General features: G+C 31.9%; 1 protein-coding gene across 1 annotated transcript in view; it reads left to right on the top strand.

Annotated features, from left to right (window-relative positions):
• The window catches only part of BRWD3 (bromodomain and WD repeat domain containing 3), a 175,390-nt gene that overhangs the window by 145,966 nt on the left and 5,878 nt on the right, over positions 1-23,546 (top strand). Inside the window, exons 25-40 of the mRNA XM_003803556.3 lie at positions 5,492-5,599; positions 7,380-7,504; positions 8,543-8,625; positions 10,068-10,179; positions 10,898-10,959; positions 11,057-11,212; positions 11,878-11,998; positions 13,020-13,145; positions 13,648-13,726; positions 15,494-15,550; positions 16,837-16,977; positions 17,691-17,765; positions 19,100-19,252; positions 20,743-20,906; positions 21,257-21,354; positions 22,020-22,169. Coding sequence (XP_003803604.1) covers positions 5,492-5,599; positions 7,380-7,504; positions 8,543-8,625; positions 10,068-10,179; positions 10,898-10,959; positions 11,057-11,212; positions 11,878-11,998; positions 13,020-13,145; positions 13,648-13,726; positions 15,494-15,550; positions 16,837-16,977; positions 17,691-17,765; positions 19,100-19,252; positions 20,743-20,906; positions 21,257-21,354; positions 22,020-22,169 — 1,810 coding nt within the window. The remainder of the gene's footprint in view (positions 1-5,491; positions 5,600-7,379; positions 7,505-8,542; positions 8,626-10,067; positions 10,180-10,897; positions 10,960-11,056; positions 11,213-11,877; positions 11,999-13,019; positions 13,146-13,647; positions 13,727-15,493; positions 15,551-16,836; positions 16,978-17,690; positions 17,766-19,099; positions 19,253-20,742; positions 20,907-21,256; positions 21,355-22,019; positions 22,170-23,546) is intronic.

Here is a 23,546-nt window from a genome sequence, read left to right as displayed (position 1 = left end):
CTCAACAAGATATTAACAAACAGAATACAACAACACATTTAAAAAGTTGTACATCATGATCCAATGGGTTTTAATCCCAGAGATGCAAAGTTGGTTCAACATAGGTTAAATTCATAAATAAAATTCACCACATACATAGAATCAAAACCAAAGACCATATGATTCTTTCAATTGATGCAGAAAAGGGTTTTGATAATATCCAACCTTTTTTCATGCCAAAAACACTCAACAAAATAAGCTTAGGTGCAACATTTCTTAAATTGATGGGAGCCATCTACAGCAACCCATAGCCAATATCATATTGAACGGAGTAGGACTAAAAGCATATTCGCTCAAATCTGGAACTAGAGAAGGATGTCCATTGTCACCACTGCTATTCAACATAGTGCTGGAATTCCTAGCTGTTGCTGTCAAGCAAGAGAAGGAGATCAAGGGTATTCAAATAGGGACAGAGGAGTTCAATCTCTTGCTTTTCTTAGATGACATGACCCCAGGAACTCAACTACAAAGCTCTTAGAATATAGAAGCATCTAGGGATACAAAATCAATACTCACAAATTAGCCTTGGTTTATTCCAACAATTGACTATCCAACAATAAAAGCAAAAACTCTATCCCTGTCACAGTAGCTCCAGAGAAGAGGAAATACCTGGGAATATATCTAACATAGGACATGAAAAATCTCTATAAGAACTATGAAAGCTTGAAAAAGAAAATAGCAGAAGATGTCAACAAATGGAAGAATATACTATGCTTATGGTTAGGAAGAATTAACATTGTTAAAATGTCCATACAACTCAAAACAGTGTATAGATTTAATGTAATCCCCATCAAAACACCAATCTCAAACTTGAAAGAACTTGAAAAAATAGTACTTCATAAGGAACCAGAAAAAAAAAAAAAACAGTAGCAAATACAGTTCTTAGAAATAAAAACAAAGAAGGCATCACAATGCCAGATTTCAGGTTATATATACTGCAAGTCTATAGTAATCAAAACTACATGGAACTGGCACAAAAATAGAGATGTCAACCTATGGCACCTATGAAATAGAATAGAGAATCTATAGCTGCACCCTTCCACATGATCATTTGATAAGCCTAACCAACATGCACTGGAGAAAAGGATCCTTATTTAACAAATGGTACTGGGAATACTGGTTATCTACATGTAGAAGACCAAAACTGGACCCACACCTCTCACCACTGACAAAATTTGATTCTTGCTGGATAAAAGATTTAAATTTAAGACCTAAAGTAATAATAATTCTAGAGTTCTACTTAGCTTGTATAGTCTATGATATACTAACTCATCATTAATTTTAATTAAGTACTTGAACACAGTTTCTTATTCAAGACCCAAAAGTAGAAATATAATATTGCTATCACAATAAAAGAATGAGCTAAACTTTGCAAATAGTTTTTAAAAAATGAGGGCAAATCAAAAAGTCCTTGGAAAAAACTTTATTAGCAAGAACCCCCCTGGCAATTGCAGCAACACAAAAAATTTATTTGATCAAGCTAAAAAGCTTTTGCACAGGTAAGGGTACCACAAACAAAGCAAATAGACAGCCTTCAGAATGGGAGAAAATTTTTCCATGTTTTGAATCTGACAAAGGTCTGATAACTGGAATCTACAGAGAACTCATACTAATAAGAAAAGATCAAACAACCCCCTCTATAAGTGGGCAAGAGAGTTGAATAGACACTTCTCCAAAGATGACAGATGAATGGCCAACAAACACCTGAAAAAATGCTTGTCTTTGATCATCAGAGAAATGTGAGTGAAAACCACTCCAAAATAGCACCTAACCACAGTAAGATTAGCCCACATCACAAAGTTCCAAAACTTCAGATGCTGGCATGGATATGAAGAGAAGGCAACACTTTTTACATTGCTGGAGGGATTGTAAACTAATATAGCCTTTTTGGAAAGAAGTATGGAGAATCCCCCAAAACTATAAATTGACTTTCCATTTGATCCTACAATCCCATAACTAGGTATCTACCTAGAACAAAAATCATTTTACCACAAATATATTTGCACCAGAATGTTTACTATAGCTCAATTCATAATTGCCAAATCGTGGAAGCAACCCAAATGCCCATCAACTCATGAATGGATCAACAAATTGTGGTATATGTGTACCATGGAATACTTCAACCATTAAAAAAGATGGAGACTTTACATCTTTTACATTTACCTGGATGGGGTTGAAATAAACTCTTCTTATTAAAACATCACAAGAATGGAAAAAATAATGTACTCAATACTAATATGAAACCAATATTTAAACAATTACATTCTCATATGAACAATAAAACACTAATATTGTCTAATATGGGGGAGGGGTGGAGGATGATTGCCAGAAGGAGGGAGGGCATGAGGTAGAATTTCACCTAATGTGCACATTGTGAGGGTAAGGGGGAGTTTATACAACTGGAACTTTGCCCTGAAAGTGAACAATGTGATCTAAAAATTTGTACCCTCATATTAATTTTAAATAAGAAACTTCAACCTGATATATCATACCAGAGAGTAATTACCCCTTTCAATATCATTTCACAAAAAGTGCTTTCTTGCTAAGCCTGTGATTCAATAACAAAGTCATACTTATGATCTGTCAATCATGAATTTTCTACCTGGTGAAACAAATTAATTTTCTTGTGAAAATTATTATAACATTGGAATATTAGAGTTCTACTTAGCTTGTATAGTCTATGATATATTAACTCATCATTAATTTTAATTGATTAAGTGCTTGAACACAGTTTCTTATTCAAGATCCAACAGTAGAAATATTGCTATCACAATAAAAGAATGAGCTAAACTTTGAAAATAGTTTTTAAAAAATGAGGGCAAATCAAAATTCTACCAAACTTCTGTAATTATCTTTTGTAAAGATTGTAGAAATAGCTATCCAATAGCCTTATGAATAAGTTATTACTTACTGATTATCTTGAACATTATTTAAAATGTTTATTCATAAATATGTCTTTTTATAGATATTGGACATTTTAGCAATGCTTATTTGCATGACTGTTGTCATAAACTTGTTTTCATGAATACTATATTAAAAAAATGTATATAATTTTAATTTTTTGTATATCCAAATCACTAAACTTGCCTATTTTTATGGAGGTAGAAGAATAGTAATGTTTAATTAATCTTAGAAGACTTTAAAGAATAAAATAAGAGGCTCGGTGCCTGTGGCTCAAGCGGCTAAGGCACCAGCCACATACATCCAAGGTGGCGGGTTCGAATCCAGCCCGGGCCCACCAAACAACAATGACGGCTGCAGCCAAAAAATAGCTGGGCGTTGTGACGGGTGCCTGTGGTCCCAGCTACTTGGGAGGCTAAGGCAGGAGACTCGCTTGAGCCCAGGAGTTGGAGGTTGCTCTGAGCTGTGATGCCAGGGCACTCTACCCAGGGGACAAGCTTGAGACTCTGTCTCAAAAAGAAAAAAGAATAAAATAAGAACCTATGGTATATACTTGTAAGATCTTATGAAATTCCACTACTGTATAGAACCATTTTACTCAATTTTACTTTTTAGTAAGATCACTAAAAAATAAATTATTTATACTTTTTAGTAGGATCAGTTTTTCTCTATTTTTTTGAAGTTACTAAATCATTATGTGCTTTAAGACTAGTAAGTTAGTAGGTGATGAAAGTTCTTCAGATAATGAGGAAGGTGAATCAGACACTATAATACATCAGAATATTTTTAAGTAACTCATAAGGACAAAAGTAGGCTTTTTTATGTAATTGATTTCTTAATGACTTTACTTTTTCGTTCATCTAAATATTAAGCCTTTATTATTTTGTATAGAATGTCTTATTCACAAATCATTGCCTCTTAAAATGATTATTTTAAAGGTCTAACTCAAATGCCAACTTGTACTAGATATTATCCCTGTTTTTCATTTGTCTGCCTCTCTTTTCTCATGAGTTTTTCCACTTATTTCTCTCTTCTTATATATTATGCCTTATGTTATAGTTGTATATCTACATGTGTATCTGTATTTCTTAAATAAATTATTTCACTTTTATGCTTTAACTATATAGCACCCAGTGCCTTGCACATAATTGTTCAATGATTAATGTTTTTGAGTGTTCAAAATCAATATACAATAAATGATATAAAAATAAGATGCTTATTTTTGGCCTTTTAACCCCTACAATTGTTTACTAATATTTAAACCTTTTCATTTTCTAGTCATATTTATAGCTTTTTGAAATTCTGGCATAGACAGTATTGATTGGTAGAGTATTCCAGTGTATTTTACGTTTTTTTTTTTTTTTTTTGCTATCTCTATCACTACTTTTACACTATTGAGGAAAATAAACTAATAAACCTTTTTCCATAAATTCTGAATATGATAATCAATGCTGTCTTAAAGTACTGAAGAATCTTACCAAGCAATTATATTTATTTTCTTCCCATACAGTGCCAGTTCTGACATGAATTCTTTCAGCATGAAATTTTTGTCTTGAGATTACTTCAGTTAGTAGCCTACAATTTGTACTATTTATATAAAATGTGTAGGCTGAGTATTGAAATGTTGATATTTAGAATTTCAATTACAATTTGAAATATAGCACAGTCGTCTTTCACTACAATTAGTTCTAGGAACACCCTCAGATACCAGAGTCTACAGAGGCAAAAGACCTTTATCCAAGATGGTATAGTATTTGCATCTGTGCACATCCTCTCATATACTTTAAATCATCTCTGGATTACTTATAATTTCTAATACAGTGTAAATAGTTGTTATACTGTATTGTGTTTTATTTGTATTATTTTTATTGTTGTATTATTATTTTGTATTGTTTTCTTCCCCAATAATTTTGAACTTAGGTTGATTGAATCCAGGGATATGTAACATGTAGATATGGAGGGTCAAATGTACTTTAAAATGTCATCAGTGTTTTATATATTTGTCAGGAATCTGTTACTTCAGAAGATTTATGAAGCTGTCTGAGAAACAAAAGACTGTGTTTGCAGTGTTTATGTGATGCTGTACATAGGACAGAACTCTAGGCATGAGTACTGAATGAACACCATTTGATACAGAAAAGTACCTTTATTGTACAAAGATTTTCAGGTATCTCAGGAATAGAAAATCAAACACCAGATATACTCAATATTATATTAGAACTAACTAATGAGCATACATGTGCACAGAGGGAAATAAAACTCACTGTACATAATCTGGGTTGTGGGAGGATGAGAGGGACAAAAAGCGACCTAACAGGTAAAATCAACACTATTTGTGTGATGGGCACAGTTATAGCCATGACTCAAGAATTAGAAAACTATCCATGTAACCTAAAACATTTGTACCCCATTAATATTTTGAAATAAAAAACAATATTTATAATTGTTTATTTTCTGCAAGCAGAAGAGGATATTTTTAAGAATGTATATTGGGACATAAAAGTTGTTAATTTAGATGCTACTGTTTAATACCTTATGTTTTCTCTTTTAGCTTATCTATTTTAGGCAAGGGCATGAAGCTTATGTGCGGGCTGTAAGAAAATCAAAAATATACAGTGTTAACATACAGAAACAGCCATGGAACAAAATGGATCTCAGGGTAAGTTTGCCAAATTCATAATTTATATAACTGAAGTAGCTTTGAAATTAAGTTACTTAATCATTGGATTTCCCTCCGTTTCATGCAAATTTCATTATTGATTATATATCGAAGATAAATTGATGTATGAAACTCTTGTATAACTGGTATGGGTCACATTTATGTTTCCTTAAATTTGTATACCATCAGTGTCTTGATTATTTGACTTAATTTCCTACAAGTTTCAGGTCCTTTACTCTTCCATCCCATAATTACAGTAAAAAAGGAGTTCCTCTCTATGGATATTTTTCTTATCAGCAACCTTGTACATTCTGGAAGTTCCATAAACTAAGTTTGTGAACTACAAATATTCAACATTCTGACAGCTTTATAATATATTAAATATGTATCATAAATCAGAAAAAAACTCAGAAACATATATGCTTTATAAAATTTTTTTTTATATAGTCCCCATGTAACTGCATGGCTAAATAAAACAGATATTGAGAAGGATTTTAAGTCAGTAAATATTTATTTTTTCATTTATTCACTCATTCATACATGCATGCATATACACAGACAGACATGGTTATACATACCATCATTTTTACGTTTTATGTGTTTTGTTTTCTTTTGTTTTTATGAACAAGAGACTAAAGAGCAATATTATGATGGTTCTCCAATTATGAAGGGTTGTTGGGTGAAGATGCTTAACAAGGATTTAAGACAGAATCTGTATTTTTATTAAAATAAATATTTAGTTTAGATATTTGTGAATTTTTATTTTTTAGAGGCAGAGTGTCATTTTGTCACACTTGGTAGAGTGCTGTGGCATCACAGATGACAGCATCCTCTAGCTCTTGGGCTTAGGCAATTCTCATGCTTCAGCCTCCCAAGTATCTGGGACTACAGGTGCCTGCCACAATGCCTGACTACTTTTTTTGTTGCAATTTGGCCGGGCTGGGTTTGAACCCCACCACCCTTGGTATATGGGGCCAGCACACTACTCACTGAGCCACAGGAGCCACCCTGTGAAAATTTTTATTATTATTGTTATGTGCTGCAGTATCTTATCAAATGAGTTTTCCATAATTTTCTCCTGGGATAGGGATGGCTACCATCTATACAGAATCTGATGAAAGTTGAGTTCGTTTTTAGAATCAGAGGAATGAATAAAATATGTGACTTCTTATTTTTAATCCTAACCCTGTGGTTCCAGGATATTGTATCAAGCAGCATGTTTGTGGTAAAAGAGTATGAGCTTTGGAGTAAGATCTAGATTTTAGTCCCGTCTCTGTTATATGTTAGTTTATAACTTTGAGCAAGTCATTGTACCCATTAAGATCAGTTTAGTCATCTGTTAAATGTGACTTGTAATCAGTGTATAAGGTTGTTGTAAGACAGTGCCATAGGCATTTTAAAATGTAAGTCTTCTCTCCAAACGTATATACTTGATTTTTTTTTAACCAGAGTGAGCATTGTAATCCCCTGGGGAATTTTTTTCTGAATATGTATGGCTAAACTATGCTTCAGGTTTATAGAATTTGATTCTATGGGAGTAGGATGCAGGACCATGAATTTGGAAATGTTTTCTCAGGGTATTCTGTTGCTTATCTTTGCTTTAGATCTCTACACTAAAGTACAACCTGCTATTAGAGGTCAAGAGCCATGTATACTTTTAACACTCAGTGTAATGCCTAGATTTGGTAGATATTCAGATAATTCTGAAATTGTTCAATTAATAATGAAATATGTGAATTTGATATTGAAAGTACTAATTTATTGATATTCTCATTAATAGGAGCAAGAATTTGTTAAGATTGTAGGAATCAAATACGAGGTTGGACCACCTACACTATGCTGCTTGAAGCTTGCATTTTTGGACCCCATTTCAGGCAAAATGACAGGAGAATCTTTTTCTATTAAGTGAGTAGCTATTTATGATTGTGTGTGTCTTTTTGTGTGTATTTATTTTAATACCTACTGTATATTCTACAGAGTACATAGATCAATGGGAGAGGAAACATGGTAGTCCTACTACAGGGTTTACAAAGACCAGAATTTAAATCTTATTTTTTTCTCCATGTAATTTCTTTTTTTTTATTAAATCATAGCTGTGTACATTAATGTAATCATGGAGTACAATGTACTGGTTGTATATACAATTTGAAATGTTTTTATCAAACTGGTTAACATAGCTTTCATGGCATTTACATGTAATTTCTATGTATATGATGGATAGATAGGTCCCTTAGAAAGTTACTTAACCTCTTTGAATTTGTGTCTTCATTTGTAAAAGGAAAATACTAATCTTACTCAGAATTGTTGTGAGGAGTCAAAGAAAACCTTTATAAGTGACTAATGGTATGCTTGAAATATAGTATTTCTTTTTATTTCTGTAATAATAGGAATAATAAGTTAGTGGATCATTTCTTGAAATTGAGTCTAGAATCTGAAGATATTAAGGAACATCAATTCATAGTGTTTTTAAAAAGTCATTAGTGTAAAATATCTCATTATGCTTTAAAAACCTTTACTGGCATATATATATATATATATATTTTTTTTTTTATTGAATGGTAACTATGTACATTAATGCACTTCTGGGGTACAGTGTGGGATTTTCACAAACAATCCGAAACACTTCCATCAAACTGGTTAACATAGCCTTCGTGTCATTTTCTTAGTTATTATTTTAAAACGTTCACATTCTGGTCTTAGAAAGATTCACTTGTACCCTTGGCGTCTTTATATTTTTAAAGTAATACATCAATCTGCAAGGTACTCCCGAACAAATCAGAGGAGATGGTGTTTAATTTAAGTAAAGATATTTCTTGGAACTGTTAGGTTTGCAAAATTTTTCTTAATGCCTCCATATTAAACATACATCTTTAGATATTCAATAAGTAACATAATACTGTTTTAACTGTGAATTGATTCACATCTGCTTTATTTTCTGTTCAGGTATCATGACATGCCAGATGTCATTGACTTCCTTGTGCTACATCAGTTTTATAATGAAGCCAAAGAAAGGAACTGGCAGATTGGTAAGTATAGAATTGTCATTTAATAGCTATTAAACTTGAAGTAGAGTAAGTAGCTTTTCAACTGTGATTTAACAGAAAGAAATTAGTTTAATGCTAGCAAAGGCTTTCAGCCAAACTAGAAAAATCAAAGTAAAATTTCCTTTTTAGTTATGTTAGGTAATTCTTTGCATATTATGTGTGAAAAGTAATCTCTAAACCTTCTATAAATACATACTCTATTAGTATACAAATCCAAATAAAAAGAAAATTCTCAAATGTCAGTTGCCCTAATATAGAGCACTTTATACTTGTGCTCTTAAACAGATCATTACTGATTATGGTTTCTTTCCTGCCTTCTTGCCTCTCTCTCTTCCTCCCTCTTTTTCTCTCCCCATTTCTCTCTTATCTCCCTTTCTACCTTATTCTCTGTCTCTTTTTTTTCTTCTTTCTTTTCTTCTTTGGTTATAAAAAATACTATAATAATAATGTAAAGCAAAATTTTTAAAGGTAAAGAAATTGGCTTAAAGCTCTATAATTATACAGAACATAAAGATTCTAAAGCTATTGACTTTTTAGACATTTACTGATATATGCCTGAAATTTTAAAATGTATTTGTAGCTATAATAAATACATAATTTTGGAATAATGGGGTCTCTCAACCTGACTTGGAATCTTGCTTTGTAATTAGCTGTGTGATCTGGAACAATTTTTTAACCTCTTTATGCTTTACTTCCGTTGTCTTTAAAATTAGAATCTTATCAGTACATGCTTATGAGGCTTATGTGAGAAATAAATGAGTTAAAATATAGAAAGCACTTAAAATGATACCAGGTACATAGTTAATACTATGTATATGTTTGCTGTTAGTGTGTTTAAATTCACCTTTCCTATGCATAAAAAATGATTTTGTTCACAATGGTATGATTGTGTAATCTTTAGCTATTTAAAGGTAGAAAATTAGTATGAAGATATTTTCAAAACTTTATTTTAAAAAGTTATTTTTTTAAGTGTAGAGTCCTATAGTGCTTAGACTGTCCTCAAATTCCTTTAGGCTTAAGCAATCCTGCCTCAGTCTCCCAAGTAGCTGGTACTTCTCATGTGCACTATTTTATTTAATTGAAGAGATTTTGAAAGGCATAAAAGAAGAAAAAACAACTCTATTAACATACATATGCAGTACAATAAAGAATACGTCTAATAGCAATGCCAAGTAATTGATAGAAGTTAAATTATGTTTGATAGCATTTATCTAAGAAGACATGGACCTATGTAATTTATTTTGGAAAGATTTCTCCAACTTGAAAATCAAAATACTTGAAGGAGAGTAAAATGTAAAATTCACTTATCTGGAAAACTTAGATGGTAACTTCTGATAATGTAAGACCCAGTGCTACTTCTGTATAGGAACAGTGCCAGTATTCTCAAGAGCACCCTTTTAAGAATTTTTAAAAATCTATTACAGGTGATAGATTTCGCAGTATAATAGATGACGCTTGGTGGTTTGGGACTGTGGAGAGTCAGCAGCCTTTTCAACCAGAGTATCCTGATAGCTCTTTCCAGTGTTACAGTGTTCAGTAAGTATGGCTGTAGTCCTTTATGCCTGATATAATACTATAATGGTATACCAACTTTCAGTAAACTCTTCCAGAAATAATACATTTTTATCTGACTTAGATAGTCTCACAATACCTATATATGAAAGGAAAAAAATAGACCTTTTGGCTAAAAGGAAGAACAAAAGATTAATTTCTGCCTCCCTATTATCTGCATTTTCTCTTCAGTATTTCTATTTTATATAAGATTTGTAACTATTTTTTCATGGAAAATACTGAAATTAATTTCATGCTTAAAGTAAATGTTAAATTGGAATAAAGCAATGAGTATTAGTAACATCTTTATTTAATGCTGTGAATTATAAACAAAGGTGACTGTATCATGTTTAGAGATACTATTAGTCTACAGTATTTACTCTAATTATTTTTAAAATTGCAAAGTTTTAAGATTCCTAGTGAGTGAAGCCCTCAAGAATGATAGAAGAAATGTTTATTCTGTGAGGATTTATTTTTTAGTCTCTATTGACTTACTGTCCTCTGAGGCTTACTGTCCTCTGAGTTTCATATTGATAGACTATGTTTTCTCTATTAGAGGTTTATTATCGTGATATGAGCAGAGTTGTACTTTAATTATATTACTCTTTTTCAAATTTCCCTCCCTGAGAGTCATGCAAATTATTCTAGTATATGAATGTAAGTACCATGTAAATTTGATTTGCATTTTGTTATTTTTTAACAGCTGGGACAATAATGAGAGAGAAAAAATGAGCCCCTGGGATATGGAGCCAATTCCAGAAGGAAGTAAATATGCTTTTTAAAAATGAATTCTTTTGAAAGTAAAATGGCAATAGCATGGTATTGGAAATTAATTATTTCTGATTTTTCATTTTCTACTTAGCTGCCTTACCAGATGAAGTTGGTGCTGGTGTTCCTGTGTCCCAGGAGGAACTGACTGCTTTACTATACAAACCCCAGGAAGGAGAGTGGGGGGCTCATTCCAGAGATGAGGAATGTGAACGGGTTATTCAGGGCATCAACCACCTTCTTTCCCTGGGTATGGTGAATGTGAAAAAATATTAGAAGTGTGGAAGGAAGCTAGGAAAACCAGCAGAATTTTAAGTTCTACAAAAGAAAATGGAATTTCTCACTATACATTTTACATTTAAATTAAGCACAGTGATTCTACTTTTATTGTTAACATTTCTGTGTGTTGGGCCAAAGTAATAACTGATAAACTTTTTCACACTCTGGGGAATAAGAGTTAAGGCAGGCACATAAGTGTCTTTTTCTTTCCTCAGTCGTTTTGGCTCGCTAGCTATTCCCTGAGCCTGAGTTTGAATAGGTTCCTCAGTAAGGAGAGTGGGTGAGTAAAGTATTTGAACTACACAAATAGGGACATTTTCTAAAACATATCATGTGAGAAGTCTATCAGTTATCCAGGAAAGACATGGACATCTGAAGTTAAACACAGTATTCCTTTTAGTTTTTGTTTGTTTGTTTGTTTGTTTGTTTTACCTAATTTAAACTAGTGTATCATGCATGACTAGTAGATACTATGTCTAAATGAATAACATTCTAGTTGTATAATTGAATCATCATTGTATTAGAAATGTAGTATATTGACTTCCCTTCTTTTTTTATATTATTGTTTGTTAACATTAAATGTTAATGTCTTTTATAGCTACCTTTTTTTTTTTTTTGATTTTGGTAATTCTTTAGATTTTGCCAGCCCTTTTGCTGTTCCAGTGGATCTCAGTGCCTACCCCTTGTATTGTACTGTAATCGCTTATCCAACTGACCTCAACACCATCAGGAGGAGACTTGAAAACCGCTTTTACAGGTCCGTTTAGTTTTATCACTTAGTGTAAAATTCATAGCTGTATGGCTCTTGCTTTCCTTTTGAGATCTGTGTTTTCATAGTGTAAAATGATCATCCAAAAGACCTCTACATTAAAATTTCTTCTAAAAATTTGGAACACTAGTTTTCCTTTATTCAGAAGATTCTCTCTTCCAAGGTAAAAAGGAGGTGGGTAAGAAAAGTAGAGAAGAAAATATAGGTGGCATAAAAACAGTAGTTAACTTTAGTTTATTAAAGGTAAACTTTATGTATTCATCATGATTAAGGTGCTATAGATTTGGAGCATATTTAAATTCTTTTCTGAGTAATTAGGCAGCAGTTAATTAGATTTAATTGTCAACACTGAAATATGTATAGGTGAAGAGCTAAGTTATTTTTTCCTTGATTGGGAGGGACATGATTATGGAAGGGCTATGGAGGGCACTTCTTGGTCCCTGTCTTCATGTGTGTCTACTACTAAGCACAGTATCACACAAACTGGTTCATCTGCCTCTTGTAATTGAGAACTGGATGCATTTTTATAATTATATATTATTTGTGTAAATAATATATTTCAAAAAAGTAACTAAATAAAAATCTGTCATCTTCTGCAATCTAGTTTTTGTCCTTAATTTTGTAGGTTGTTCCCCTGAAAAATAAGCTAAATATTCTCTTGATTTTTTTTAATCAAAATACTTTATTTACTTATTTATATTTATTTGTTTTTGCCAAATAACTCTACCTATAATGTCCTGGGTTATTTCCATTCCAAGTTTTAATATACAGTTCATTGGCTCAGAATTCCTCCCTGTGCTTCAAATGCTGTAACTATACCATTCCTTTTTAGTCAAACATATATATTGAATTACATACATATATTGGAATACCTCTGACATACTATGGTTAAGTGCCTTGTTGTGCTATATCATATAGTCCTAGAATATATTTTACTTTTTATTTTTTTCCTAGAATATACTTTAAATGTATCATCCAAGGCTAACATAGCATATTTTTTCTTTCACAGGAGAATATCAGCATTAATGTGGGAGGTACGCTACATTGAGCATAATGCCAGGACTTTTAACGAGCCAGACAGCCCTATAGTTAAAGCAGCAAAAATTGTAACTGATGTCTTACTCCGATTTATTGGGTAAGAAGTTGTTATGATTTCCAGAGAGGCTAACTTCTGATATTTTTTAAAATATTTTTGGAGCTATAATTAGGTTATAGCTTTCATATGAGAACTATAAATTAGTTTCATAATAGGGATGTGTACATTGGATACTTTTTCTTCCATTCTTGTGATACTTTGCTAAGAGGGGGAGGGGAGGGGAGAAGGGCGGATGGGTGGAGGGAGGGTGATGGGAAAGATCACCTCTATGGTTTGTCTTACAAGGGTACAAGTAAATCTTTCTAAAAGTAGAGTATAAATGTCTTAACACAATAACTAAGTAAATGTTATAAAGTCTATGTTAACCAGTTTGATGAAAATATTTCAAATTGTATATGAAAACACTACACTGTACCCCATGGTTGCATTAATGTACACATCTATCATTTAATAATCATTTAATAAAAATTTTTTTTTTTTTTTAATTTTGGATATTATAAAAATTATTAGAATTATTGAAATGACTTATCTTATTTCTTAGGGATCAGAGCTGTACTGATATACTAGATACTTATAATAAAATTAAAGCAGAAGAACTAAACAGTACTGATGCAGAGGAGGTAAGAATCACAGCATAATTAGTAGGAATCAATTCCTTTTCTCTTACTTGAAATAAAATAAGTGTTATATGCAAATGTTATAATTGGCTATGAACAGCCAAACAGATTTTTTAAAGTTGGCTAAATACCTGCATCTTTGTATATTAAACTCGTTAACCTGTCCTTAGATTGAATATACCACAAACGTAATAGCAGTATAGGCTTTAGTCAGAGACAGGTGGCCAGTCATCTTACTTTACTCAGTGAGTTTCAGTAATGCGAAGTCAGCACTTCGTTTTCTAGTCCTTAAAAGCAAGATAAAGCACTCAGTATTTTAATAGAATGTACAATGTGTGTTGCTTCGGTGATACATGCACTGAAGGCTCCAACTTCACCACAGTGCAATTTATCAGTGTAACACTTTTACCCGTGAATATATATAAATAAAATATAAATGGGGAAAAAACAAACAATAAATAAAAGAATGTTTAATTGATGGAAATTTCAGTTAGGATGTTATTTTCTATACAATGTATGTAAAATATTAAGGAATTTTAAGATTACAGGTTTGAAAGTTAAATTTTTAATGGTTTCATAGAATTGCTATTTGATTTCTTCTGTGGAAATTACCAACATAAACCACTCCTTTCTAAATGAAATGGAATTAGTATTCTCAGCAGACCCCTATATATCTGATTTCCCCACCCCATCTATGTTTCTGATTTATATAAAGTCATATTAGACTGGAGGCTATGATAGAGAGAAACAAATACCAAAATAAGAGTATTGAATAATAATGGAAAGTGATAATTTATTTTCTGGAAAAAATTCATCCCAGGGAAAAGTCAATCAAATATGCTAGATTCTTTTGCAGTGGCATGAGATATTTTGCATATTTGTATTATCTATACTGATCTCAAAAATGGTAAGTTTTCAGTGTTATTTTTATTCTTTTATGAAAATGTGTTTAATTCTGATACACTGTATTATTGGAGTTAAATGTTATTTACATAATAAAACACAACACATAAATTAGATATTAGCCTCTTGCCACAGAAAAAAATTACTGTTCATATTCTTAGATTTACCTATATATTTCTTATATTCTTCTCTGACCTTTCACATAAATGTATTTTAACTTAGGATTTGAGGTAGCAAGAATTTCTCCTAACAGTAGCATTATTTGGGTTAAAATAGAAAATTTAAGTAAAAATTTAATTTATTAGGTTTATTTCATTGGAAAGGACTATCAGTAGCTCATGAAATACTTACCTTTTTTCCTAGGTGCTTCACCATCACTGGTGGTTCCTGGGACTTGATTCTTTGTATTAAAAAAATATCCCTCAGAGAGAGTTCTCTGTATCTTAGGTTGTAATATACATGTATTTTTCCTTCAGAAAAAAGATCTATTTCTTGAAATAGCAAAGGATTAATCATGAATAAGTGATCATTATATTAAATAAACATGTCATATAGGGTAACTTTTTAAAAAAATACCACTGCTTCCTAGGTACAGCTTTAGCAGATACCAATCACTGCACCTTTTCCTTAGTTTACTATTCTGATTTAAAGAGAAACTTTAACTCATCTTCTTCCAGTGTATTTTCCAGCTTGTAAATAGTATATTGGGAAAATTTGGAGTGAGTCTCCCTCCAGCCTTTGTTCTGCTGCCTGCTCCAATGAGGGAAAGCTAATTGTGATTATATTTGCCATTTATTTGTAAATGTCTAATTTCTAAGACTTTGAATGTAACTTAACATTTCTTACTCTTCCCTTTTAATTTAATAGGATACAGAAATGGTTGATTTAGATTCAGATGCTCCTGGTACTTCATCTGGAAGAAGAGTGAGTAAATAAATAAACATCTGAGAGTGAACATTTTTAGGTTTCCTGTGTTGGTAATCTCTAATGCTTGGGAAATTGCTATATGGACTCTCAGAACTAAGTATATCTATCTTATCTATTTATCTATGTATCTCTATCTCTATCTATCTATCTATCTATCTATGCATAGGTAGTCCCTGGGTTACAAACAAGATAGGTTTCATAGGTTTGTTCTTAAGATGAATTTGTATGTAAGTTGGAACAGGTACATTTACCTATTATCTGTAATAGCCCCCCTTCATAAGTATAAGTTGTACATCAGTCAGATGTTTGTAACTCAGGGACTTAACTGTAATAGCCTCTGGCCATACGTGTAAGTTGTATATAAGTCAGATGTTTGTTACTTAGTGACTGCCTGTACTTATAGTCATGGCTAATATTTATTACTGCAACACAGTCAGTACACAACTGGATCATTAGGGGAAAAGACACAGGCAGAGTCTGCAGGAAGCCACATATAGGCTTCTTTATGATCTTTCTCTATTTCTCTCTCCCTTCTATGAGGGCGTCACATGTCACACTCTTCATCCAGCAATAAAAATGTAGCAAACATGTGTGAGTAGAGACTCAATTCACAAGGATTTTATTGGGGGCTATTTATGTAGGTACCCTCTGACTGGTACATACCAAGATTCCAGGCTCCCAGAAAGAAAGCAGGCATTCAGCATAAAGGACATTATTTATAGCATCTAGGGCAAATTTAGGTACAGTAAACTATCTTGGAAACAGTTCAAAATGCAACTTCCCAAATTGTTACATTAACTCTTTTCTTCAGACTTCTCCCCTATAATAATTAGATATATAGTTGTTTTGTGTAAGGGAAAATATCTTTTGAAATATCAAAAGAGACACTAACAAAAGACATCAAATTAGGGTAGTGCCTGTGGCTCAAGGAGTAGGGCGGTAGCCCCATATGCCAGAGGTGATGGGTTCAAACCCAGCCCTGGCCAAAAATTGCAAGAAAAAAAAAAAGACATCAAATTATAAAAAACAGAACTTATCATGATCACAAAGGATTTCATAAAAAAAGAAATTGCTCAAGTGTTGTTTGAGAAAATTATAGTGCCGTCATCAAGTATACTTAACTACCAATAAATACTGAGGTAATATAAATATTATCCTGATAGAGCGGGGAAAAAAAAGCACTTTAAAATAGCAACTATTCTATTAACATTAGAGAATCATGAGAAAATTAACAAAGAGCTTTAGAACAGAGCTATTCCATATTATTCTATTAAAATCCATAGGTCAAGTGCCGAGGAAGAAGACAGTCTTTAAAGTGTAATCCTGATGCTTGGAGAAAACAATGCAAAGAACTGTTGAGCCTCATTTATGAACGTGAAGACTCAGAGCCATTTCGACAGCCAGCTGATCCTCTTTCTTACTCAGTAAGTATACAGTTGTTTAAATAATTGCCAGTATAACAATTGTCCATAATCATCCATGCTAAAGTCTAGTTAAGAGCAGTTTTTCCTCTCTCTCCTTCCTGCCCTCCTTCTCTCCCAGTCTTTCAATTATGAAAGTGAGTAGGGTAATGATGACCTTTTGAAATGCTTGCCATGTACTTAGTGTGTAAGTTATTTAGTTTAAACCACGTTATAATCAAAATTTCTTTGTTCTTTTTAAATTTTATTTCAGATATTTGTTTAATATATTTTGCTAATTTCTAATATACTTATACTTCTATACATTGTAGAGACTTGGTAGCATATGTCAGTCCTGTTTAATTTGTGCTAAATATGATATGATATGGTCACACAAAGTAACCAACATATCAATCAATATTACTTTTCAACAAAGATAAACACTTGATAAGTTAGGTTATAGGATTCTTTTTTCCTAGGAGTATATTTATTTATATGTTTATTTACCCTTCATTAAAAATAGCAAATATGTTTTAACTTTTTCAGGGAAAAGGTAAAGTTGTATTTCAGAAATACATCAGAATGGTGAATATAGAATTTCTTCACCTTAAAATAAAAATGAATAAAAGCATAATTGTTATTTACAGATCTTCAACCCTTAAGTCATAATTGTATATGAGTCTTGATATTTTATTGTGGTGATATGGAAACACAATATATGCTCCTTATCCTAATAGGGCCATCAAGAGCAAGAAGGGGAATCCTCAGAGTCAGTTTTTGCAGAAAGACAACAAGATCCATCTCCTCCTGAGGTAGGCCTGGTAGTCTCTTAAAAGACATCCTGGATTTTGTGTTTTTACTTTCTAAAAATATCCACACTTTACATAAACCTTTCATAATTTGTTAAAACTGCTTCTAACTATTTGATTTATTTTACCTAATTTAATTTTCCTTGGTCATTTAGTTTTTAATCAACATATGTTCTCAGTATTGTTCTTTGTGGCATCCTTAGGATTATTTTTTTTTTATTTATGTACGTCTAAAGCCACTGCTCCCGACTAGAAAATACAAGTTATACAGTATAATAATTTCTCTACTATAGCTGATTATTCCTAGTGAGACTTTATTCAGTACTCAGGCTTAGTCTTTTGAGTTTTGGACATCATATTATACTAATTCCAACACTTTTCCTCTGTAATAACCTTAATGTTTCATAAGCTCTGCTGTGTTAGAATATGCTTTTGGTTTTCTATGGTTTAAGAAAATAAGATCTATTTTGAGCAATAGTGATTTATCATATTTAAATAATATTTTTTTTCCTTTTTTCTCTGTCCCTTCTGTTTTTTTCTTTTTTAGCCCTTTGAAGGACATGTATAGATTTTACTTTTTAATGATTCTAAATAAGATAAAGGATCTAATACTAAATGTAGTTTTCACTCTGAAACTTACTTATTGATGGTTACAGCATATATAGTTATAAATTTCAGACATAATTTCATATGATAACCCCAGGAAAATCTTAACTAAACTTGAAAAATTGAGGTTAAAATGGAATCTTTGCTTTCTAGTAATTAAAATAATTCTGGTGGAAGACTTTACACAAGCAGACGTATCACACTCATGAAAACACACAAAGAGAACCAAAAACATGACCAATCTGACTTTGATCTCAACTAATGACAGTTTGAGTAGAATGTTCTCATAGCTGAGAATCTTGAAACTATGTAGCTAATTTGTGGAATGAAAATATTTAATTATATGTGAATAATCCCATCCTCTCTTGCTAGGCAGTTTTTTAGGGTCTTGAAGGTTTTATGTGTATTAGTCTTTAAGCAAGAAATGGTATTCATATTATGAACGCTATAGAGATGAAGCCAGTGGCCATGGATTTCCTATTTTGTCCCTTCAGTGTTATGTATTTTTGTTGATGGCTGTATGAGGGCTAAGGCTCTGTCACAGACCTTCTCAGACCCTTGCTGTATTTGTGAGCAACTAAAATATGATTTCTGGTTGAGGGGTAAGGTAGTTGACATATTTAAAAGCAATGTGTTCGGGGTTTGGTGGATTGTATCAGTAGGTGATACAGTTCTATTATGTTATTATTATTGTGCAGTTTGGGTATTTAATAACACATTATTCTTTGTAGGATTATCAAGATGTTATAGATACTCCTATGGACTTCAGCACTGTGAAAGAAACTTTGGAAGCAGGAAACTATGGTAGTCCTCTGGAATTTTATAAGGATGTTCGCCAAATATTCAGCAACTCCAAAGCTTATACCTCTAATAAAAAGTCAAGGGTATGAAGAAAATAATTAGATGGGCTAATTATCCAAGCATTTAGTTATATATGTCAAGCAGTTTCTTTCACCAGTTTTAAAATTGCTAAACAAATATATACTATAATCCTGACATTGTTACTGAAGTTTGATTCTTAGTATATTCTCTGACATATAGATCATTTCAGGCATGAAGTATTATTAGGCATGCATAAAGATGTATTAAACATAGTCATTCAGAAATTAAGCACCTTTTCCTATCTCTTAATTGCATCTTCTTTACTGCTTGTTTGTATCTGCCAGAGAGAAAAAAGGGAAAGGAGAAGAAATAAATTGAGTACCCTCTGTTATGTCTAATAAATGACTTGATAGACATGTAAAGGTAGTTGACAGTATTAGGATACAAGTATATGAAATATTTCAATTAGCTCTGAATATTTATGTTCCCATTATTATAACAAATAGTGAGACATATTGGGAAGTTATAACTGTTTTATTCCTATTCAGATTTACTAATTTCTCTTTTCAATAGAACTTAAAATAGCTTGAGAACAAAAAATAATAATAATTTTTGTCTTTTGTAATCACTGATACCTGATTAACTTTGACTCAATTGCATAGTAGGTATATATTTGCCGACACCCACCTCATATAAAATGAATTTTCGATAGTTTCTACAGATAAACTTTATTTACATATGGCACCCCTTGTCTTGATTGTTAGAGCAACATTTATTCTCTGTGAAATAGAGTTTCAGAAATACAGAGAAATATAATGAAGAAAAGAGAAGTCATCTGCAAAGCCTGTCACCTATTTTTATTTATACCTAATATTTAATATATCTGCTTCCAGGATTTCCTACATTAATATAATTATTTATATCTATTTATATATTCTTTAAAATAATACATTTCATGTTTTGAACCATTTTTTTGTTACATACTGAAAAAGTTTTTGGTACCTACTACGAATTGTCCTTTAGAATGTTGTTTCGATTTAAATCCCCCTGACAGTGTATGAGATTTTTTATTTTTTTTTTATTGAATGGTAACTGTGTACATTGATGCACTTTGGGGGTACAGTGTGGTGTTTTCACACACAATCCGAGACACTTGCATCAAACTGGTTAACATAGCCTTCATGTAACTTTCTTAGTTATTGCGTTAAAACGTTCATATTCTACTCATAGAAAGATTCACTTGTACCCTTGTAAGATGAACCACAGAAATGAACCCTCGAATCCCTCTCCCTCCACCCTCTCCCCCCTCGAGATTTTTTTTTACTTTCTCTTCATAACACTGAATGTTATCCTTTAATAAAATGTATTAATTTTTAGATGAAAAATCATGTCTTATTTTAATTCTTTGAGAATAATTTGTTCATGTGAAGAAAGAGTACATACATATATTTTGTCTGGAATGGTGGTACTGGTACAGGCATGTTTATTATACCTTTTACTTTTCATATAATTAACGTAGTTGCTAAAATGACTACAATTTCCACCTTTTCAGATCTATAGCATGACACTGAGATTATCTGCCTTATTTGATAGTCACATTAAAAACATCATCTCTGAATATAAGTCAGCAGTCCAGAGTCAGAAGAGGAGAAGACCACGGTACAGAAAACGTCTAAGAAGCAGCAGCAGTTCATTATCTAGTAGCCGAGCTCCTAGGTATATTATATTGATGCAGCATTTTATACTTTGAAAACATTTTTCGTGTATTACCTAATTTCTGAAAGTTTATGAATAATTTGAAGAGATTCCAAGAGAGCTTTTTTCACCCAGAACACTTGTGCCTATACAAAAATGGAATTAGTGACAAAAAGTATTGTATATGGATTTTACTATACCAAAAACTTTTTTTTTAATTTTAAGGATTGAAGTTTACCTTTGTCAAATTACTAATTTAAAGCATTTTACTTGGAATTTAGGGCATTTCCTCTTCATTTTGTGTCATACTCTCATAATATGTTACTAACAGAAAAAAATGCTCATTTTTTAAAATATATTTTTGCTTCTAGTCCAAAAGGGAAACAGAAACAAATGAAGTTACAGCCTAAAAATGACCAGAATACCTCAGTGTCTTATGCCAGGACTAGCTCTCCTTTCTCGTCTCCTGGTAAATAATGTCTTTTGTTTTTGGTGTTCTTTATCTCAGCTAAATACTAATATTAAAGATACAGAAGAGGGGCAGAACCTGTAGCTCAAAGGAGTAGGGTGCCAGTCCCATATGCTGGAGCTGGCGGGTTCAAACCCAGCCCCAGCCAAAAAAAAAAAAAAAAAAAAACTGCAAAAAAAAAAAAAGATACAGAAGAGGTAGCATGCTTTCTAGTACAAAGACCAACAGAATCGAATTTAGAAAAGTTGTTTTTTTATCTATTTTACTCACTAGCTGTGTGGTCCTCAGTGTGACATTAGGCCACATGATTGTTTCTTCATTAGACTAGATGAATTTTTAAAGTATCTTAGTTTTAAAATTTTATGACTGAGTGATTTTTAATGTCTGTATCTCAGAGCACTTATCTACAATATGTTTGTCAACCTAAGATTTGAGGATTTGTTATGTGTGGAGGTGGGTTCCTTGGACGTATTTTTGTGATATTTTGTGCTTGAAAGTTTAGCGATAAATCATTTGTTCTCAAAATATTCAGATTTATTTCTTAGAGCAACTTGTAATTTTGGATGTTGGAGTAAAATAATGTAGGTATAGTTTTAAAATCAGCCAGCTTAACTTTCCTAAAAACATGATAATTATGTTAACATTACAGTTTTTTAAAATGCAAGTTTCAGATGCTGCTGAAGGGTTTTCACTCTATCTTCTTGATGATGAACTGGATGGGCCACTGTGTTCCTCAAGCTTCAGTGGATATGGCCGAAGCCATGACCCAGGGAAAGCCAAGTCATTCCGGAATAGAGTTTTGCCTGTTAAACAAGGTAGGAAATAAATACGGTATATGACAGTTATTCTTTATTTTCTTATGAGGAAAGATGAATCATTTAAAAGCTAATGAATCAGCATAGTAAAAACTAGTATGTCCTTATAATTAATGAGTATTTTAATATTGTCAAATTTAAGTTATGCAGGGTTTCATATCTACAACTAATAAGCCATTAAATTTCTAATTAACTATTTTCAAATATATTTTTGTCTTAAAAAGTGAAATGAACAGGGAGAAGAAACTAAATGAAGAGTTCTTTCCTCAAGTGCATAAAAACCAGACTGTTAGATACATTTAGGATTGTTCATATACTAAACCATATTAAAAATAAAAAAAAATTTCCAAAGTCATCTTTAAATAGGTGTCATTTTTGGGGGGACTACTCCAATAAAGAAAATGTGTCTAAGAAAATTTTTATTAGAATATAGATTTTATTTTATTTCTATCTTTAATGAAAGATTAAGTAGCTTATTGTTATTTTAACATCAAATAACTTAAATATACTTTCTACAGATACATTTTATATTGGTTATATATGAAATATTAAAACATATTTGATTAATTTAAAATGTTAATGCCTTTGTTTTTTTACCATACTGTATCTTTAATTTTGCCTCTGATTGATCCTGCTGCACATTGCATACTCATGTGCTATCTTCTCTCATTTTGCCCTTCCTTTCATTGCCAAGTTTTTAGAAGAAGTAACTCTTACTTTCTTCCTCCATTTTCTTTCCACCCATGCTTCCTTTATCCATTAGTCTGGCATCTACTCCAACCACTGTTCAACAGCTATTTTCCTCAGAATCACTAGTACTTGTCACTCTCCTTTTTTTAGTCCCTATCTTCTTGATCTCTGTATCATTCCATACTGTTGACTGCCTTCTCTATGAACTCTATTTCCAGACTTCTGTACGCTGCTAACTGTCCTATATCTCTTTCTCCTATATTTCTGTTTGTTTTCTTCAGCCCTGTTTGTGGAGTTTCCTGATCCTTTTGGTTTTTTGGTTTGTTTTTGCCTTCTATATGTAATGTAATCTTACAACTGCATCAGTGGTGACTTTCCAAATGCACATACACAGTTCAAATCTCTTTATTCTAACTGGTTTCGTTTCCAAGTGCTTCTTTAAAAAAAAAAAAAAAAAAGCATATCTTTGGGTACTTATCATCTTTGCATCTCAAACTTGCTTCTTTTTATGGGCTCACTATTTCAGTGGACACCACTATCTTCTTAACCACCCAACTTAAAATCTTTCAGTGTTCTTTGTTAATTTACCTCTCATATCCAGTCAGTTGGTAAGTTTTGTGAACTCTGCAACTCTTATACTACTTAAATATCTTGTCTATAGTTTCTTTTCTTTTTTTTTTTTTTTTT

The sequence above is a fragment of the Otolemur garnettii genome, unplaced genomic scaffold (assembly GCF_000181295.1).
Source record: "Otolemur garnettii isolate 467f Iridium unplaced genomic scaffold, OtoGar3 scaffold00332, whole genome shotgun sequence".
Taxonomy (NCBI): Eukaryota; Metazoa; Chordata; class Mammalia; order Primates; family Galagidae; genus Otolemur; species Otolemur garnettii.
The sequence above is the reverse complement of the archived record's forward strand: the minus strand, read 5'-3'. Positions and strand labels throughout refer to the sequence as shown.